Raw genomic sequence first — 20044 nt, forward strand, 5'->3', positions numbered from 1 at the left:
GAAAACTTAACAATTTAAAATTTTGTGTCGTAATGAGAAACATCTTAATATTAAATTTAACATTTTTCTTTTATGAATTTATTTTTAGGTTGACTGTGATAGTTGTCTTTTCAAAAAATAAATCATTCTTGCATTTCTACAAGTTACTTGGTGAATTGGAGACCAATATGAGATTTAATTATATACAAAACACTGCAAATACAATGCTTTTGAAAATCACTGTATATTAAATTGCTGTTACCTTATCACCTTCAGAAAAAGTGATGCCATCCACTGCTCTCTTCCAGGTGATTGCTGGAATAGGCTCCCCTTCTGCTTCACATATGAGTGTGACTTGACCATTCTCATATGTAGTCTCATTTTTAAGCTGTATTATGTGAGGCTGTACTGTAAAAAATATATACATTACTCAATCTGTATTAAAAGAAAATATTATTATTCATAGTGGGCATTTGAGTACACAATAGCCTAGTATTACATTATTAACGTTTCAGTGGTTATAGTATCATGCTTGCTTCATAAGAGTGCCAGTAGAGCTGCAAATTATAGGAGAAATAGCTTTAAAAATAATGTTCATAGATTATGATTATAAAAATAATTTGAAGTGGCTTAGAAACCAATAGACAAAAAATTCTTTTCAAGATTTTGCCAATTAAAGCTATTTAATTTTTTCCTCTTAAAGGTACAAAATTAAAATATCCTCTTAAAACCACAAGTCTACTACGTATGTGTGTCTGTATATGACATTTGCTTTTGTAGTGATTATCTCTTAAACTTTAAAAACAATTTCACAAAAGGAGGGGAAAATAGTGACTGTATCCTGAATATATAGTAACTATAACTATGTACAATACTTAAAATACTTAACAAGTAAATACATATACATACTATTTATCTTTATTATTATGGTTGATTTATTTTGCCCCTAGATTGCCTTAATATTATTAGACATAATAGATAATTATTTCTTTATAGTTCTGACAGCTATAAAACCAAACCATCATGTCTACTAATTTAAATTATATTAGTATTAAAACATGTCCCTTAACAAATTTACATATGCCAAAGAGCTTTAAAATTTTAAACTCTGTATTGTCAGCATTTCTTAAGCTTTTATTTGTTTGAACATAAAAGTGATAAAAGTCAGCACCTGTTACTTCAGAGTAAGTAACAGGTTTTTTTTTTAATCATTAAATGCAATCAATTATGAAATATGTGTCAGAGAAGGCAATGGCACCCCACTCCAGTACTCTTGCCTGGAAAATCCCATGGGCGGAGGAGCCTGGTAGGCTGCAGTCCACGGGGTGGCTAAGAGTCGGACACGACTGAGCGACTTCACTTTCACTTTTCACTTTCATGCATTGGAGAAGGAAATGGCAACCCACTCCAGTGTTCTTGCCTGGAGAATCCCAGGGACGGGGGAGCCTGGTGGGCTGCCGTCTATGGGGTCGCACAGAGTCGGACACGACTGAAGTGACTTAGCAGTAGCAGCACTATGAAATATATGTATGTTTCTTAATCTTAGAAAATTAAATTCCTGATATCAGAAACAGGACATATATAATTTTTTAAACTCAATGTTTATTCCATTTACTTTAATGATTTTAGTTTATTTCCTTATATATGCACAATTTTGTATCAAACACAATATGAATCTGTTCACTGTTTACTATGCAAAGTAATTACAACAGTCAAGAAGCATATCATTTTTCATTAATTATTTTCTATTTAAAAGGTAAAAAAATATTAGAAATCTTTTGCCTTTGTTCTTACTCAGTGTCACTTAAATTTAAAAATTAACTAAACAGTATTTCATATAAGCTCATTGAGATCGATTAACATTATCCTTTGAAATTATTTCAAAGTCTATCATTTCTAATTATGTAGTTTATACTAAGTCATATTTAGCATTGTACATTTTAAAAAGAACATTTTCTTAAGTGGGAAATACTACTTGAATAAATTATATGATTTCTATAATTTCTAATAATTTTGAGAATTATTAGAAATAATGTATTTACTCTTATTCTATGTGAACAATTTTCTCCTGGTTCATAGCTTTGCTGATTTCTCATCATTAAAGATATTTGTGTAATCACATCTAAGCATGACCCTTCTGAGCAACTTTCCAACATCATGATCTCCAAAATAATAGCCCTTTTTAGATTGATCTAGTTTCACATTCTTCTTAGAACATCTTATTATTCTAATCTTATTTTAATATACTTTGGTATATTTTTTACTGTCTATCACTTAACTAGAATATAGGCTTTATGAAAATCTCCCTGGTACAGGAAATATTTCTATTACAGCTATTCAAGGACCAACTGGCCAAGGGTGTGTCCACAGGTGTACACCATTCATTTTTTGGTCTAAACAGTATTGCTGCATCTGTCAAATGCAAAACCTGGTCCCTCTACTCTTCAAAGTATTCCTTCCTTCCTGCCCCTCTCATTGTTGGGAAAATGTTGTGATAAACATTGCTAAAAATGGACAAAACACACTAAATATCAGTAATGCATATAATTCTTCATGTTTGTGTTTTAAAGAGAATAATCATATTCTAAATATCCACCACCAAAATCTTTTCTTCTTACAAATATAACAGAAGCTAAATCAATAATTAAAAATAAATACACTGATTTTTGTACCTTCTATAAGTTCCAAAAAGAAAGGAATATGGCTCTAATGTGGAAGTTATTTATATTGCATGTCCTTTTAATAAAATGAAAAGCGAATATTTAATCATGGTTACAGGTCAATGTTCCTAATTATGGCCTTTTGAATGAACTCTCAAAGTATATTAAAAGTAAAACTGAACCCAGCGTGTGTTATTTAAACATTTATAAGAACAACCCAAGATATAATAGATTTCATTATGTATAATTTTAATGAATTTTCTTCTAGCCTCTGCTATGAGTTCATCAAATATTTTATAAAAATTTACATTGTAATCTCATATAATTCTTAAAAATCTATCTGGTAGCTGCAATTTTAAAATATATTTTAGAGATGAGAAAACTAAAACATAGGTTTAGAAATTAATTTAATTATAAGTAGCTCATATAAGCAACAGAGACTTTTCCAGTTTGACTCAGACCTTCCTCTTGACATTACACTTTTAACCACTGTGCTATAATACTTACCAAAGACTTGGAGAAGCACCTGTTTTTCATCTTCTCCTGCCTTATTTGTGGCCTTGCAGACATAAGGGCCCCCATCACTATTGATTATGTTCCTGACAGTGAGTTCTGTATTGCTTCCTCTCAATGAGTACTTTTCATTTTCTTCAATGAACTTGCCATTCCTAAAGAAGAAAACAGAGGTTGAACTTCATAAATTTGAGTTCATTTTTCAGGAGCAGATCGCACTTAGCATTTTGACCTATAATGGTCAATCACTTCATGGCTACTGTCATTGATACATAAAGCTATATTCCAATTAAACTTATATATTTATTAGCTCAAGAATATTTAATGCATAAGTAGTAACATTATACTTGAAAGTTGCTTTGACTTTAGAGGCAAGAATAACATTTGAGTTGTGTTGAAATCTTGACACGCATCTTAGGCAAAAAGCACTTAATTTCATTTCATTCTTTATTAGCAAAAATAAAAATAAAAAAGCTTTATTGTGGTGAGTCACTTATCCATGAAATATATTTATTTACTAGGTTACAGGGACACAACAGACTTCCCCAATGGCGCAGGGGTAAAGAATTCACTTTCAATGCAGGAGATGCACGCTCGATCCCTGCATTTGGGAAGATCCCCAGGAGAAAGAAATGGCAATTAACTTTCATTCCACTATTCTTGTCTGGGAAATCCCATGAACAGAGGAAGCTGATGGGCTACAGTCCAAGGGGTTGCAAAGCAATCAGACATGACTTAGTGACTAACCAACAACAAGAAGTATAAAAATTTAGGATCTCCCGTTAGGTGTTACTTCCTTGGTGGCTCAGATGGTAAGTAGTCTGCCTGCAATGCAGGAGACCTGAGCTTAATCCCTGAGTTGGGAAGATCCCTGGAGAAGGAAAGGCTACCCACTCCGGTATTCTTGCCTGGAGAATCCCATGAATGGAGAAGCCTGGTAGACTACAGTCCATTGGGTCACAAAGAGTCGGGCATGACTGAGCAACTTCACTTTAGGGGTAGGGAGATTTACCTGTCCATATGAGTTTAAATTAAAAAGGAAATGTATAAAAGATTATTAAAATTTTTCCTAGAAAGAAACAATATTTTTCTGATATTCTAAATGATCTTTTCAGTGAATTTTAGTTCTGCTTTCTAGAAAGTACTGCCATATATCTTAAAATAATCTTAATTTTCTATGACTCAATAACATCCATGTTTGCAGTTTTTATTGACATTTCTAAATATACCACAAAATCTGCAAAAAATTCACAAGTGGTGTACAACATTGGGCAAATACTAAATGGCAAATGTATACAGTGCTCTGCAGTTTTATGTTTTTTCATAATTTCAGTAATTAAACATTTTCAAGTATGAATAATGACAAGATTTCAGCATTTTTGTCTAGAGTTTTATGTACAGATAGGGCTTTCACCCCAATTCTTAATCTAGTCAATAAAGAAGTATTCATTTGTATCATCATCAATTAGAAGTTTTAGCAATTTGTGGCTTAAGACTCACTTTCCTTCTCTTATTAACCTGGATAAATACAATTAGCCCATACATGTGCACTCTCCCTCCCATCCTGATTCACAGATGAGAGAACTAAACATTTAAGTATGATTTCCCCACCCCTCAATCCATAGATGAAAAGGCTTAGGTTTACACAGAATTATAAGCAGCATGTTAACTAAATTCTAGTGTTTTTTATGATAAAGGGATTTTTCTCTACGTTATGTGAAATACTGTTCTAAATGTTTGAAATACAGCAGATGAGTGGGACAAAGCCAGTTATCTTGAAGAATTCATAATCTGACTGGCGGTAATAGAGGGTAATATAGATCCCATTAGTGCATGTATTCATAACTTTGTGTGTGTGCTGGGAGGGGTGAGGGACCTGTTATAATAGAAGAAAAAGAAAAAGATGATGGCTGGAATACTCTGGGAATTCTCTTGGGGAAAATTCCACGATCCAGGCTTTAACATGAATGGGTAGGTCTTGAAGAATTTAAAGCAGTCAATTTGTAACGATTAGAGTGCTCAGGGCCGGTGCACTGGGATGACCCTGAGGGATGGGATGGGGAGGGAGGTGGGAGGGGGGTTCAGGATGGGGGACATATGCACACCCATGGCTGATTCATGTCAATGTATGGCAAAAATCACTACAATATTGTAAAGTAATTACCCTCCAATTAAAATAAATAATTAATTTTTAAAAAGAGATCATATTTCCTTAAAGAGATCAATTAAAAATATCATTAAATAATAATAATTCAGGTAATGGTTCTAATTGTGTCTCTCCCAATAAACCTATTATATAGAAAGTATTCATTGTTATCCATAGTACATTTCTGTAAACTGTCTATGTCTGGAAAAAACAAACAAACAAACAAACTCCCAGTGGATTCTGAAAGATTATTTCATGGGCACCTCCTCTGAAACTCTGACTGCTTCTCAAAAAGCCACTTTTTCAGGCAAAAGAAAGCAGGGGTAAAGATTAAGGGATAAATGGCAATGATAAAGAAGGGAGAATCATTCTACTTTTGACTGTAATAGAGTAACAAGAACCATAGTTATCCTCTCATTATAAACAACATGAACACTTGACACTGAGGTTAAATAACATTTTCAACCTTGGTCAACAGGTAGCATATGACAGTGACCTCTGAAGACCACCAGAACTTACTACCTGAAGACAGTTTCTAAGCTGCTATTCAAAGAAGAGGAACCCAAACAGAGCCAGACAGGGTCTCTGAAGTGTAGTGGAAGACAGAGTTCTCAGCTGGGGGAAATTAAAGTGACTAGAATTTACAGGTTTAAAAAAAAAAAAAGAAGAAGAAGAAAAATGTTAGAAGAAGGCACAAGAGAGAACAGAAGAATTTGAAGAGGTTTCCCAATCAATCTTCTTAAAAATTTTTATTGGAATGTAGTTCATTTACAATGTCGTGGTACAGTGTATGCAAGTAAGGCTTCCCCAGATTAAGGAAAGAACCACTGGAATAAATAAAGCACAGTAATACCAGGAGCTCACCAAAGACCAGGAAGGATTTGCATTCCTGCCATCCAGAGTAGAAAGACCTCCTAAAACACAAGGTATTAAATTGCCTCCTTACAAGAATATTGCTTCAGTAATGAAGTCAATCTTATACTGAAATCTTATACTTATCTTGCTCTGTATCCATCTAAAAGAACTTAAAAGCAAATCTCAAGATCAACTTCTCCCAAGTAACTTAACTCCATCCAAAGCTAAAGTAAAAGAAAATGAAAATATCCAGCACTTGAAAATATAAAACTCTCTACCTGGAACCCGATAAAAATCAACAGGATAATAAATAGGTAGGAAAATATGACCTATAATAAGTAAAAAAAAAAATCAATTAGTATATAAGATTCAGAAAAGACACAGATGATACAGTTAGTAGACAAGATCATTTAAATAGCTTTTAAATACATTCTATATACTGAAGGAAGTCATACATGAGAGGAATGGAAAACAAACAAAAAAGGCCTCCAGCAAACTTACAGACATAAAAAGTAAAATGATGAAAAACACTCTGGTGCGTATATTAGACATACTAGACGTTACAAGTGGGTTCATTCTAAGGAATGCAAGGTTGTTTTAATATTTGAAAATCCATGGAATACACCAATTAGAACAGCTTACAATAAAAATCCATATGGTATTCTCAAAAGAAGAAACATTGGAGTGGAAATGAAGAAAGTGGTATTTAGAGTTTCTATTTTTATTCCCATTTTGGTTTTCATGTCCCCAAGTGCTTCTGGTTCTCTTTGTGAAAAATTCTTATTTTTCTTCAATGCTTGGTCTTAAATTACCTTCTTCACTGACTTCACTCACACTTCTTGAAAATAGTATCACTATGCAACAGGCAGTCTGGATTTTCCTCTCTGTGCCTCTGCCCTAATGCTTTTCGGAATTTTTTTCACAAAAAGAATGTGTATGTGAAAGTGTTAGTCACTTAGTGGTGTCCAACTCTTTGCAACCTCATGGACTGTAGCTGCCAGGCTCCTCTGTCCATGGGATAAGGATACTGGATTGGGTTGCCATACCCTCCTCCAGGGCATCTTCCCGATACAGGGATCGAACCCGTGTCTCTTGTGGCTCCTGCACTGCAGGTGGATTCCTTACTGCTGAACTTCCAGGGAAGCCCAAACATTTCTATATACACAGCTAAATATGTTGCCGTAAAAATGTCCCTGTGATACCAATTTTACCTCCTTTAACAATACTACCATATATTCCAATTCTCCCACTGTATAGTATATATCCAGCAAGTAGAATATCTATTATTTTATTCCATTCAAATGATGAGACTAATGCCATATGAGAAAAAAATGGAGATGCAAAACTATGGAGTTAAGTTATCCAATTATAGTAGCTTCTGATTCATTCTAGACTGCATAATTATTACATTTTCACATACATATGAGAATTTTGAACTAATGGTAAACTTAAGAAAAAAATCTAAACCAAAAGGCAGTCTCTCCAGAAAGATAAAATGATGAGAATAAGATTCTAAAATGATATTTGTTCATTGTAATGAATGATCTAAGAGCTTTTCCTTGCTGTGGTTAGATCTAATATTGACTGTTAAGGATACACATTAGAAATCAGAAGTCTCTGAGAAACATGATAATTATCTGGGGCGAATGTATTAATATTTGATGTGTAATAATTTAAAAAATATCAACAGTATATCAGAAAGGAATATTGCCTGCAAAGAAAATCTTAAAAAACCTGTCTGAAGAAATATCATGTTTATTGCTACCTGCTATGTTAAATGGTTAAATAAAGATTTGAAACCTGAAGATAATATCAGTAAATGCTCAGAAAGTAAGGAAAAATAGTTTTGAATTTCAATTATTGTCCTTAAAATCTTATTTAAAACCTAATCCTTCTTATGGGCACTTTTGTCAACTTGAATATATTTTTCTAATTGTTTTCTTGAAGCTATTCTATAGTATATGATTTATAACATGATATTTATAGATTTGCTTCAGTAGTAACCTTAATTAATAGCTAATACATGTTTAAAATACTCCATTTTTAAACTTTCATTGTCTCCATTTTAACAGTGTGAGTCACAACCTAAAAGAATGGAATATTTTCGTATCTGTTCGATGTTAACTGAAATCAAATAACATTTAAAAATTCAGAAAATATACAAAAGTGAATTGTAAAACAACAGATTTAGAATAGAGAATTTATTCATTTGAACTTCTTTATATAACATTAAATTTATTATAATTTAGCTCTAGAAAGTTACATTCGTCTGTCATAATACGGTATGCAAACAAAACATACAATTATGTTTGTGTGGGTTAATTGCTCAGTTGTGTCTGACTCTTTGCAATCGCATGCACTGTTGCCCACTAGGCTCCTCTGTTCATGGGATTCTCCAGGCAAGAGTACTAGAGTTGGTAATCATTCCCTTCTTCAGGGATCTTCCCGACTCAGGATCGAACCCAGGTCTCCCACATTGCAGGACAACTCTTTACTGTCTTAGCTACCAGGGGCAGACAACAGTGGCATCTTACTAGATTTCCCACTTCTGGGTACTCTCTAGTAGTAACAGTAAAATGGCTCAGTCAGTCACAGGGCTCCTGGACCCATTTTAGCCAGAAACATGCCTGTTAGACAGACTGACCAGAGCTATGAAAGCAGCCTTTGACTTGTATTAAATCACTATGTTGCTCTCTTCAACAATTTAACCAACTGAACTGGAAACAAAAGCCTCATCATGTTTCAAATGAAATCAAAAATAATGGTTTCCTTCCAGACAAAACGATAAGATTGTAAGTATTTTCCCAGAAGCCTGACCATGGATACAAGGCAAGGGAGTGTGGATACATAACCTACCTGTACCAGGAGATGGTGGGCTCAGGAGAGCCTGAGGCCCTGCAGGAAAATGTCATCTCTTCTCCTCTCTCTGCTGTGGCGTTAAAGGATTTCTGAGGCATTGTGATCAGCGGTGGTACTGAAAAACAGATGGACATAGATTAAATAGAGATAAAACACAGTTTACCAACACCACTGAGACTGTTTCACCATTGCTTTTTTTTTAAAGCTAAGCTTTAAAACTTGATAGCTCACCTCTGTACTTAAATCAAGAGGACTGACTTGACTGCATAGAAAAATGACTTTAAAATCGCTAATCTGCCTTCTAATGTACAATAATTAGATAATTCACTGTAATGCTGTTTTACTATTTTTAATCTATCAAATGAGACTAAAAATAAATCACACATTTTAGAAAAAAGTATATATATGTATTTACATTTATATATACACATGCTTTTATGAACAGTTACTTACAAAAAGACAGACAATACCACCCTGGCTTACATCAATACTGTAATCTATTTGGAGCATAAATGGATTTCCTATTTGGGTTCTCATTGGTGTATGTAATTCTATAAGCAATCATTCACAGCTTCAAGACAGGGCTTTCAAATTAAGTGTCAAACCATAATGTTCCCTCTGATTAACCACACTTAATTTCTTTAAACAACTATAGAACTTTTTATGAACAGAGACTGCTTAATCCATAGAGAGTATGAAATAGATTTTCATGAACAATTCAATTTTAAAATTAAGCTTCCCCAATTTCTAACTAATTACATTGCAAAAACTGTATATGTTGCACATTTTGAACATGTTGAAACTGTTACTGAAATGCATTGTTTGCAATAAACAAATCAATGCCATCCATAACAGAAGCTAAATTTCAAAGTAAAACATAAATTTTATTTAATATACACTTTTATGATTTTAAATTAAATATGATGAAAAAATTCTAAAATTAATTATTTAGTATGTTTGATTTTTACTATCCAAACAACATGACCAGACAGGCATTTAAATGTGTGATGATACTTAAATATTTCTACAATAGCATTCAGGTCATCATTGATGCTACATTATTACAACTGATGACAGGGACAGGAACTGTTATATATCTTAGTAATTATGCACATTAAATCAAATTTCTGCCTTTATGAATTTAAATACAAGGTACATGACCTGACATGCTGTCTGTAAACTAACATAAAAATTACTAGCATTAAAATAAGATGGATTTTTTTTTTTTCAGATGTTAACTCTGCATTTTAAGTCATTGAGATTTGACTTTTTGTACTCTGTTTTCTTCTCTTATAATTATGGAAGAAAACAGTTTAACGAACATGTATTGCTTTTCCTTTTGTGATTTATAAATGTAGTGGCAAGGGCACTATATTTTTATTGTAACAATAAAGATTTTTAGCCCTTAAAGAATTACGATGAAAACGAACTCTTTAATACAAATTCTCTCTATAGTATTTATGTAGATAGAAACATTTTCAAATGAAGAATATTTTAGTTTTGTCCAGTTACTGTTACTAGTCTAAACAATTTATTTATTCTTTATCATAACCTTCTTATCTATAAAGTCAACTGTATATGCTGGATGATCTCTCAGAATTAACAAATCTTAATCTCTGTGTTTTATGATATATTAACTCCATTAATGATACATGTGTTCTTATTTGTAGTGCTGCTGCTGCTGCTGCTGCTAGGTCGCTTCAGTCGTGTCCGACTCCGTGCGACCCCATAGACGGCAGCCCACCAGGCTCCCCCATCCCTGGGATTCTCCAGGCAAGAACACTGGAGTGGGTTGCCATTTCCTTCTCCAATGAGTGAAAGTGAAAAGTGAAAGTGAAGTCGCTCAGTCGTGTCCGACTCTTAGCGACCCCATGGACTGCAGCCCACCAGGCTTCTCCATCCATGGGATTTTCCAGGCAAGCGTACTGGAGTGGGGTGGCATTGCCTTCTCCTATTTGTAGTGCAGATTAGCAGAAAAATATTAACATTGCATATTTAGATATTTTGAGGAACTCTGAAGAATAATTCTGGAACTATTTGGAAGAAAAACATGCAATAAAATCTGCAGAGGTTTTTACTAGCTCAGATGCCAAGATATTCCGGTAGTCTGTTAGCTCCTGTTTGGACTGCACAGCATTTTTATGCATACTAACTTATGCTTCTGAATTCACTGTTGAGCTGGATTAAATACTTTTAAAAAGAAAACATTATATTTCATATGAATTTATTTTTTCCTCACAAGTTCAGCACCTACACTATTTTAACTTTTTTAAAATGTCTTTTTTGGCATAGGACCACATATGAAAAATTCAGTTTTAATAACTTTACCAAGATTTATTTTCTGTATCTGTTAAGTACCTGGAGAAGAGCATGGCAACCCACTCCAGTATTCAAGCCTGGAGAAGTCCATGGACAGAGTTGCCAGGCAGGCCCTGTTCATGGGGTTGCACAGAGTCAGACACAACTAGGTGACAAATACACACACGGATCCATCAGGTAGTCAATTCTTTCTAAGTTTCTCTGTTCACACTTTAGCTTCAAGAAACATGGTACGGGGAGTGAGGAGGGAGGAGGGTTTAGGATGGGGAACACGTGTATACCTGTGGCGGATTCATGTTGATATATGGCAAAACCAATACAATATTGTAAGGTTAAAAAAAAATAAAATAAAAAAAAAAGAAACATTGGAATGTGTAGAGAAATAGCTCTATAACCTATGTACATGTAGGCTTTGATTCACCTTAACATTACAGTTTCCCTCATTGGCTGCTTATGTATCAAAGATATCATTAATTTGATATCTCAATTCCCCTTCATCAACAGAAGAATCCAGCTAGTCTAGTCCACTCTTCTGTGTCTTGCAGTCTTTGTCTCCACCCACTTTCCCTCAAGTACTTTTGGAAGATAAAGAATATGGTATTAACTGTGAAATACTTGTATAGTCCTAGTTAACCAATACAATAATTTCTCCAATTTTATTCAGGATAAAGATAACAAACTTCACTCTACCACTGTGAGGATACCAACTCTTTTCTAACTTATGATTATTTGGATATGTTCTAAATACGTTTTATCAAATCTATTCACATGTACATGCTCCATCTGGCAGAGGACTAGTATCTTAAGACTCAGCCTTTTCTAAATTACCTTTTTCTTGTTTATAATTTTTAAGGTTCTGTGACACTTAGACACTCACACAAGAGAGTACTTGGGAAAGACAGTAGAGGAGGAAGCAATAGACATCTGTCTCCACACCTACACAACAACTGCACTAGCAGGATCTTTCTGATGGAACTATCTGGAACTGCCATGTCTACTGAATGCTTGCAACTTCTAGACAAAGACATGGAAGGTAATTCTTGGTTAACACTGATGAATTTCTGTTGTACGTGTACAGAAACAGCTACCTATCACCCTTCCCATCTGAGGCAGGCAACTGTACACACATTGCTGGCATAAGTTGCACATAAAAAGCCAGGATAGGAAAAAAGAAAATCAAGGATCTGTGCACTAATCCCTGACTGAGGCTTTTGATCACAGGTGAAGATATAAAGAGGCAGTGGCCATTGTTATTAAACCTCCCACAATTGTGAAATCCTGGGATTTAATTAACTGGCATCCTTTAATTCCTCGCTTTTCTTTTCTTTTTAAATTCCTTTGCAGTGGGTGCCAATTCACTTCAGTTCAGTTCGGTTCAGTCACTCAGTCGTGTCCAACTCTTTGTGACCCCATGACCCATAGCATACCAGGCCTCCCTGTCCATCACCAACTCCTGGAGTTTACCCAAACTCATGTCCATTAAGTTGGTAATGTCATTCAACCACCTCATCCTCTGCTGTCCCCTTCTCTTCCTGCCCTCAAACTTTCCCAACATCAGGGTCTTTTCAGATGAGTCAGCCCTTCGCATCAGGTGGCCAAAGTATTGGAGTTTCACCTTTTCAACATCAGTCCTTTCAATGAACACCCAGGACTGATCTCCTTTAGAATGGACTGACTGGATCTCCTTGCAGTGCAAGGGACTCTCAAGAGTCTTCCCCAGCACCACAATTCAAAAGCATCAATTCTTCGACACTCAGCTTTCTTTATAATCCAACTCTCACACCCATACATGACTACTGGAAAAACCATAGCCTTGACTAGACAGACCTTTGTTGACAAACTAATGTTTTTACTTTTTAATATGCTGTCTAGGTTGGTCATATGCAACTCTTTGCGACCCTATGGACAGTAGCCCATCAGGCTCCACAGTCTATGGGATTCTCCAGGCAAAACCTAGAGTGGATTGCCATGCCCTCCTCCAAGGGATCTTCCCATGTCTCTTATGCTTCTTGCATTGATAGGAAGGTTCTTTACCACAAGCAGCACCTGGCCAGATAGTAAAGACTGGGACAATCAAAAACAACTCCATATAATGGACATATTAGAAAGTGACCATGCATGTTGGTGGCTTAGATGGTAAAAAATGTGCTTGCAATGCAGGAGACCCATGTTCAATCCCTGGGTTGGGAAGATCCCCTGGAAAAGGAAATGGCAACCCACTCCAGTATTCTTGCCTGGAGAATTCCAAGGACAGAGGAGCCTGGAGGGCTACAATCCATTGGGTCATAAAGATTTGGGCACGAATGAATGAGTAACACTTTCAAGCATGTTCAGGAAGGAAAGGTGCAGGCTAAGAAAATACCAGAGGTTTCCTTAAATTTATCTCAGTTTGATCTTTGTTTGATCAGGAACACACTTTGATAATAATAATAACAAAGAATCAGTCACAGTAAACCCTGTGATTGAGAAAGAATCTGATTTCCATGTGCTGTGTTAAGTCACTTCAGTCATGTCTGACTCTTTATGACTCAATTAATTATAGCTCGCCAGGCTCCTCTGTCCATGCGATTCTCCAGGCAAGAGTATTGGAGTGGTTTGTCATGCCCTTCTCCAGGGGATCTTCCCAACCCACAGATTGAATCCACTTATCTTACATTTCCTGTGTTGGCAGGCAGGTTCTTTACCACCAGTTCCACCATAGTAAATATTTATTATTCAAATGTCCAATTTCCAGCAAAAATATCACAAGGCAGGCAAAGAAATAAGAAAGTATAGCACATTAAAAGGAAAAATTAAATCAAAGAAACTGTCCCTGAAAAAGACCTGAGGGCAGATATATTGATAGACTTTCAAACAACCATCTTAATGATGCTCAAATAACTATAGGAAGAATTAGAGAAACTGAAGAAAACATTGTATGAAGAAAATGGAAATGCCTATAAAGATATAGAAAACCTCTTAAAAGTGGACTACAAGAAATACTGAAACTTAAAATGACAATCACTGAAATAAAAGACTCAATCAGATCAGATCAGATCAGATCAGTCATTCAGTTGTGTCCGATTCTTTGCGACCCCATGAATCGCAGCATGCCAGGTCTCCCTGTCCGTCACCAACTCCCAGAGTTCACTGAGACTCACGTCCATCGAATTCAGTGATGCCATCCAGCCATCTCATCCTCTGTCGTCCCCTACTCCTCCTGCCCCCAATCCCTCCCAGCATCAGAGTCTTTTCCAATGAGTCAACTCTTCACATGAGGTGGCCAAAGTACTGGAGTTTCAGCTTTAGCATCATTCCTTCCAAAGAAATCCCAGGGCTGATCTCCTTCAGAATGGACTGGTTGGATCTCATTGCAGTCCAAGGGACTCTCAAGAGTCTTCTCCAACACAACAGTTCAAAAGCATCAAAAACTTTTGATGGAAAAACCATAGCCTTGACTAGACAAACTTTGTTGGCAAAGTAATGTCTCTGCTTTTGAATATGCTATCTAGGTTGGTCATAACTTTCCTTCCAAGGAGTAAGCGTCTTTTAATTTCATGGCTGCAGTCACCATCTATAGTGATTTTGGAGCCCAGAGACATAAAGTCTGACACTGTTTCCACTGTTTCCCCATCTATTTCCCATGAAGTGGTGGGACTGGATGCCATGATCTTCGTTTTCTGAATTTTGGTTTTTCCTGTGGTCATGTATGGATGTGAGAGTTGGACTGTGAAGAAGGTTGAGTGCCAAAGAATTGTTGAGCTTTAAGCCAACTTTTTCACTCTCCACTTTCACTTTCATCAAGAGGCTTTTTAGTTCCTCTTCACTTTCTGCCATAAGGGTGGTGTCATCTGCATATCTGAGGTTATTGATATTTCTCCTGGCAATCTTGATTCCAGTTTGTGTTTCTTCCAGTCCAGCATTTCTCATGATGCACTCTGCATATAAGTTAAATAAACAGGGTGACAATATACAGCCTTGACGAACTCCTTTTCCTATTTGGAACCAGTCTGTTGTTCCATGTCCAGTTCTAACTGTTGCTTCCTGACCTACATACAAATTTCTCAAGATGCAGATCAAGTGGTCTGGTATTCCCATCTCTTGAAGAATTTTCCACAGTTTATTGTGATCCACACAGTCCAAGGCTTTGGCATAGTCAATAAAGCAGAAGTACATGTTTTTCTGGAACTCGCTTGCTTTTTCTATGATCCAGTAGATGTTGGCAATTTGATCTATGGATCCTCTGCCTTTTCTAAAACCAGCTTGAACATCAGGAAGTTCATGGTTCACATATTGCTGAAGCCTGGCTTGGAGAATTTTGAGCATTACTTTACTAGCGTGTGAGATGAGTGCAATTGTGTGGTAGTTTGAGCATTCTTTGGCATTGCCTTTCTTTGGGATTGGAATGAAAACTGACCTTTTCCAGTCCTGTGGCCACTGCTGAGTTTTCCAAATTTGCTGGCATATTGAGTGCAGCACTTTCACAGCATCATCTTTCAGGATTTGGAATAGCTCAACTGGAATTCTATCACCTCCACTAGCTTTGTTAGTAGTGATGCTTTCTAAGGCCCACTTGACTTTACATTCCAGGATGTCTGGCTCTAGGTCAGTGATCACACCATCGTGATTATCTGGGTCTTGAAGATCTTTTTTGTACAGTTCTTCTGTGTATTCTTGCCATCTCTTCTTAATATCTTCTGCTTTTATTAGGTCCATACCATTTCTGTCCTTTATCGAGCCCATCTTTGCATGAAATGTTCCTTTGGTATCTCTGATTTTCTTGAAGAGATCACTAGTCTTTCACATTCTGTTGTTTTCCTCTATTCCTTTGCATTGATCATTGAAGAAGGCTTTCTTATCTCTTCTTGCTATTCTTTGGAACTCTGCATTCTGATGTTTATATCTTTCCTTTTCTCCTTTGCTTTTTGCTTCTCTTCTTTTCACAGCTATTTGTAAGGCCTCCCCAGACAGCCATTTTGCTTTTTTGCATTTCTTTTCTATGGGAATGGTCTTGATCCCTGTCTCCTGTACAATGTCATGAACCTCATTCCATAGTTCATCAGGCACTCTATCTATCAGATCTAGGCCCTTAAATCTACTTCTCACTTCTACTGTATAATCATAAGGGAGTTGATTTAGATCATACCTGAATGGTCTAGTGGTTTTCCCTACTTTCTTCAATTTAAGTCTGAATTTGGCAATACGCAGTTCATGGTTTTAGCCACAGTCAGCTCCTGGTCTTGTTTTTGCTGACTGTATAGAGCTTCTCCATCTTTGGCTGCAAAGAATATAAACAATCTGATTTCGGTGTTGACCATCTGGTGATGTCCATGTATAGAATCTTCTCTTGTGTTGTTGGAAGAGGGTGTTTGTTATGACCAGTGCATTTTCTTGGCAAAACTCTATGAGTCTTTGCCCTGCTTCATTCTGTATTCCAAGGCCAAATTTGCCTGTTACTCCAGGTGTTTCTTGACTTTCTACTTTTGCATTCCAGTCCCCTATAATGAAAAGGACATCTTTTTTGGGTGTTTGTTCTAAAAGGTCTTGTAGGTCTTTATAGAACCGTTCAGCTTCTTCAGAGTTACTGGTTGGGGCATAGACTTGGATTACTGTGATATTGAATGGTTTCCCTTGGAAATGAACAGAGATCATTCTGTCATTTTTGATATTGCATCCAAGTACTGCATTTTGAACTCTTTTGTTGACCATGATGGCCACTCCATTTCTTCTGAGAGATTCCTGCCCACAGTAGTAGATACAATGGTCATCTGGGTTAAATTCACCCATTCCAGTCCATTTCAATTCGCTGATTCCTAGAATGTTGACATTCACTCTTGTCATCTCTTGTTTGCCCACTTTCAATTTGCCTTGTTTCATGGACCTGACATTCCAGGTTCCTATGCAATATTGCTCTTTACAGCATCGGACCTTGCTTCTATCACTAGTCACATCCACAGCTGGGTATTGTTTTTGCTTTGGCTCCAACCCTTCATTCTTTCTGGAGTTATCTCTCCACTGATCTCCAGTAGCACAGTATGAAAAGATTCAATAGAGGGATTCAAAGGCAAATGGGAGTAAACAGAAGAATCAGTGAATATAAAATAATGTAATGAAAGTTCTTGAATATGAGCAACAGAAAGACAAAAGGTTGAAGAAAAGTGTTTGTAACTGAAGAGCCTGGTGGGACATAACCAAGTAAACCAACAATCACGTGGTAGGAGTCTCAGAAGGGAAGTGGGAGAAAAAGGGACACACTGAATATTTGAAGGAATAATGGCTTAAAACTTTAGCCATGAGTATAAAACTAAGATGAATTCAAAGAGGACCAGGACAAGATTCATTATAATGGAATTTTCAAAAGGCAAAGAGAAAATCTTAGAAAGCAATAAGAGAGGAGTGACTCATTACATACAAGGGATCCTCAATAATTATCAGCAGATTTTGCATCTAAAACTTTGGAGGACAGATGGTAGTGGGTGGATGTATTTGAAGTGCTAAAAGGAAAAAAAAAAATCTGTCAACCAAGAAATCTAGATCCTGGAAAACTTTCTTTCAACAGTGAGGGAGAAATCAAGACATTCCAGATAAGCAAAAGCCGAGGGAGTTTGTTACTACTAGACCTGCCTTGCAAGAAATGCTGAAGGGAATCCTGCAAGTTGAAACAGAAGGACACTAGAAAGCAATTCAAAGACATATGAAGAAATGAAGAACTCAATAAAAGTAGACATACAGGCAATAAAAAAGCTAGTACTATTCTAATGGAAGATTGTGACTGTACATTTTTTTTTTCCTATAAGACTTAAGAGACTAATACATTTTTAAAAAATATTAATATAATTCTAACAGTGTTTTATAACTGGATTTTTTCAGTTCCTCTTTTGGGACACAAAAGATATAAAGATATATTTTTTGATATCAGCAACCAAAAAGAATAGGGTTGAGCTGTAAAGGAGCAGATTTTATGTTATTGAAGTTAAGCTGCCATAAATTTAAGTTAGAGTGTTATAACTTTAGGACGTTAAGTGCAGTATCATCAATAACCATAAAGAAAACAGATACAAAATATATACAAAAGGAAATGAAAAAGCCATTTTAAAATTTCACTACAGAAAACAATTAAACAAGAAGACAGTAATGTAGGAAACAAGAGAAGAAAATTATAAGACATTCAGGAAACAAATAAAAAAATACTAAATTTCTTCCATCCCCATCAATAATTATTTTAAATGTAAATGTATTAAACTCTCCAATAAACATACAGAGATTGGCAGAATGGCTAAAAACTGATAAAGTTATGCCCGAACTGTAAGAGATTCAGTGTCAATATGAAGACACAAATAGACTAAGTCAACAGAGATAGACATGATAGCCATAAAGAGCAGGGATGACTACCCAAATAAACAAAATAGACTTTAAATAAATTTGCTTTCTAAGAATATGTCCATTTCTTCCCAGTTATCCTTTCTTTTGGCATATACCTGCTCATAGCAGTCTCTTATGATCCTTTGTATTTCTGTGTTGTCTGTTGTAACATTTACTTTTTCATTTCTACTTTTATTGAGTCTTTTTTTTTTCTTGATGAGGCTAGTTAATGATTTCCAAATTTTGTTTATCTTCTCAAAGTACCATCTTTTAATTTTATTGATCTTTGCTATGTCTCCTTCATTTCTTTTTTATGTATTTCTGCTATTATTTTCATGATTTCTTTCCTTCTACTACCTTTTTTTTTTTTGTTCTTTTTGTTTTACTTGCTTTAGCAGTAAAGTTAGATTGTTTAATTGATGGCTCTCTTGTTTCTTAATGTGAGCTTGTATTGATATGAACTTCAATCTTAGCACTACTTTTACTGTATCTCATAAGTTTTGAGTTTTAATTGTCATTTGTTTCTAGGCATATTGTGATTTCTTTTTTGATTTCTTCAGTGATCTGTTGGTTATTTAGAAGTGTGCTGTTTAGCCTCCATCTGTTTGTGTTTTTTATAGTTTTTTTTCTCCTGCAGTTGATATCTAGTCTTACAGCATTGTGATCAGAAGAGATGCTTGAATTGATTTCAATTTTAAAAAATTTACTAAGGCTTGATGTGTGGCCCAAGATCTGATCTATCCTGAAGAATGTTTCATGTACACTTGAGAATAAATTAAATATATTGTTTATAGGTGAAATGCCCTTTAACAAAATTTAACATACATGCTTGATAAAATCTCTCTAGAAAGTAGGTATCGAAGGAACATACTTCAACATAATAAATGCTATATATGACAAAGCCACAGCAAACATTATTATCAATGTCAAAGAACTGAAAGCATTTCCTCTAAAATCAGGAACAAGATAAGGGTGTCCACACTCACCATTATTACTGAACAGTTTTGGAAGTCCTAGCCTCAGCAAACAGGAAAAGAAAAAAAAAAAAAAAACATGCTCTTTGCAGATTCTCTACACAGAAAACCCTAAATATGCCACCAGAAAATTATTAGAGCTAATCAATGAATATAGTTAAGTGACAGAATATAAAATTAATACACAGGAATCCCTTGCATTCCTGTACACTAATAATGAAAAAATCAAAAAGAGAAATTAAGGAAACAATCCCATTCACCATTGCAAAAAAAGAATAAAATAATTAGTTATAAATTTACATAAATAGACAAAAGACCTGTGTGCAGAAAACTATAAGACACTGACTAAAGAATAAAAAATGACACAAACAGATGGAGAGATATACTATGTTTTTGGA

At 35.3% G+C, this 20044-nt stretch overlaps 1 protein-coding gene across 2 annotated transcripts in view; it reads right to left on the bottom strand.

The window, feature by feature from the left end:
• Positions 1–20044, bottom strand: part of NCAM2 (neural cell adhesion molecule 2) — a 564637-nt gene that overhangs the window by 176225 nt on the left and 368368 nt on the right. For both annotated transcript variants that reach the window (XM_002684635.7, XM_024993808.2), the window contains exons 6-8: positions 9010–9127; positions 3147–3307; positions 242–387 (exon numbers count right to left, since the gene is read on the bottom strand). In XM_002684635.7, the coding sequence (XP_002684681.3) occupies positions 242–387; positions 3147–3307; positions 9010–9127 (425 nt within the window). The remainder of the gene's footprint in view (positions 1–241; positions 388–3146; positions 3308–9009; positions 9128–20044) is intronic.

The sequence above is a fragment of the Bos taurus genome, chromosome 1, assembly GCF_002263795.3.
Source record: "Bos taurus isolate L1 Dominette 01449 registration number 42190680 breed Hereford chromosome 1, ARS-UCD2.0, whole genome shotgun sequence".
Taxonomy (NCBI): domain Eukaryota; kingdom Metazoa; phylum Chordata; class Mammalia; order Artiodactyla; family Bovidae; genus Bos; species Bos taurus.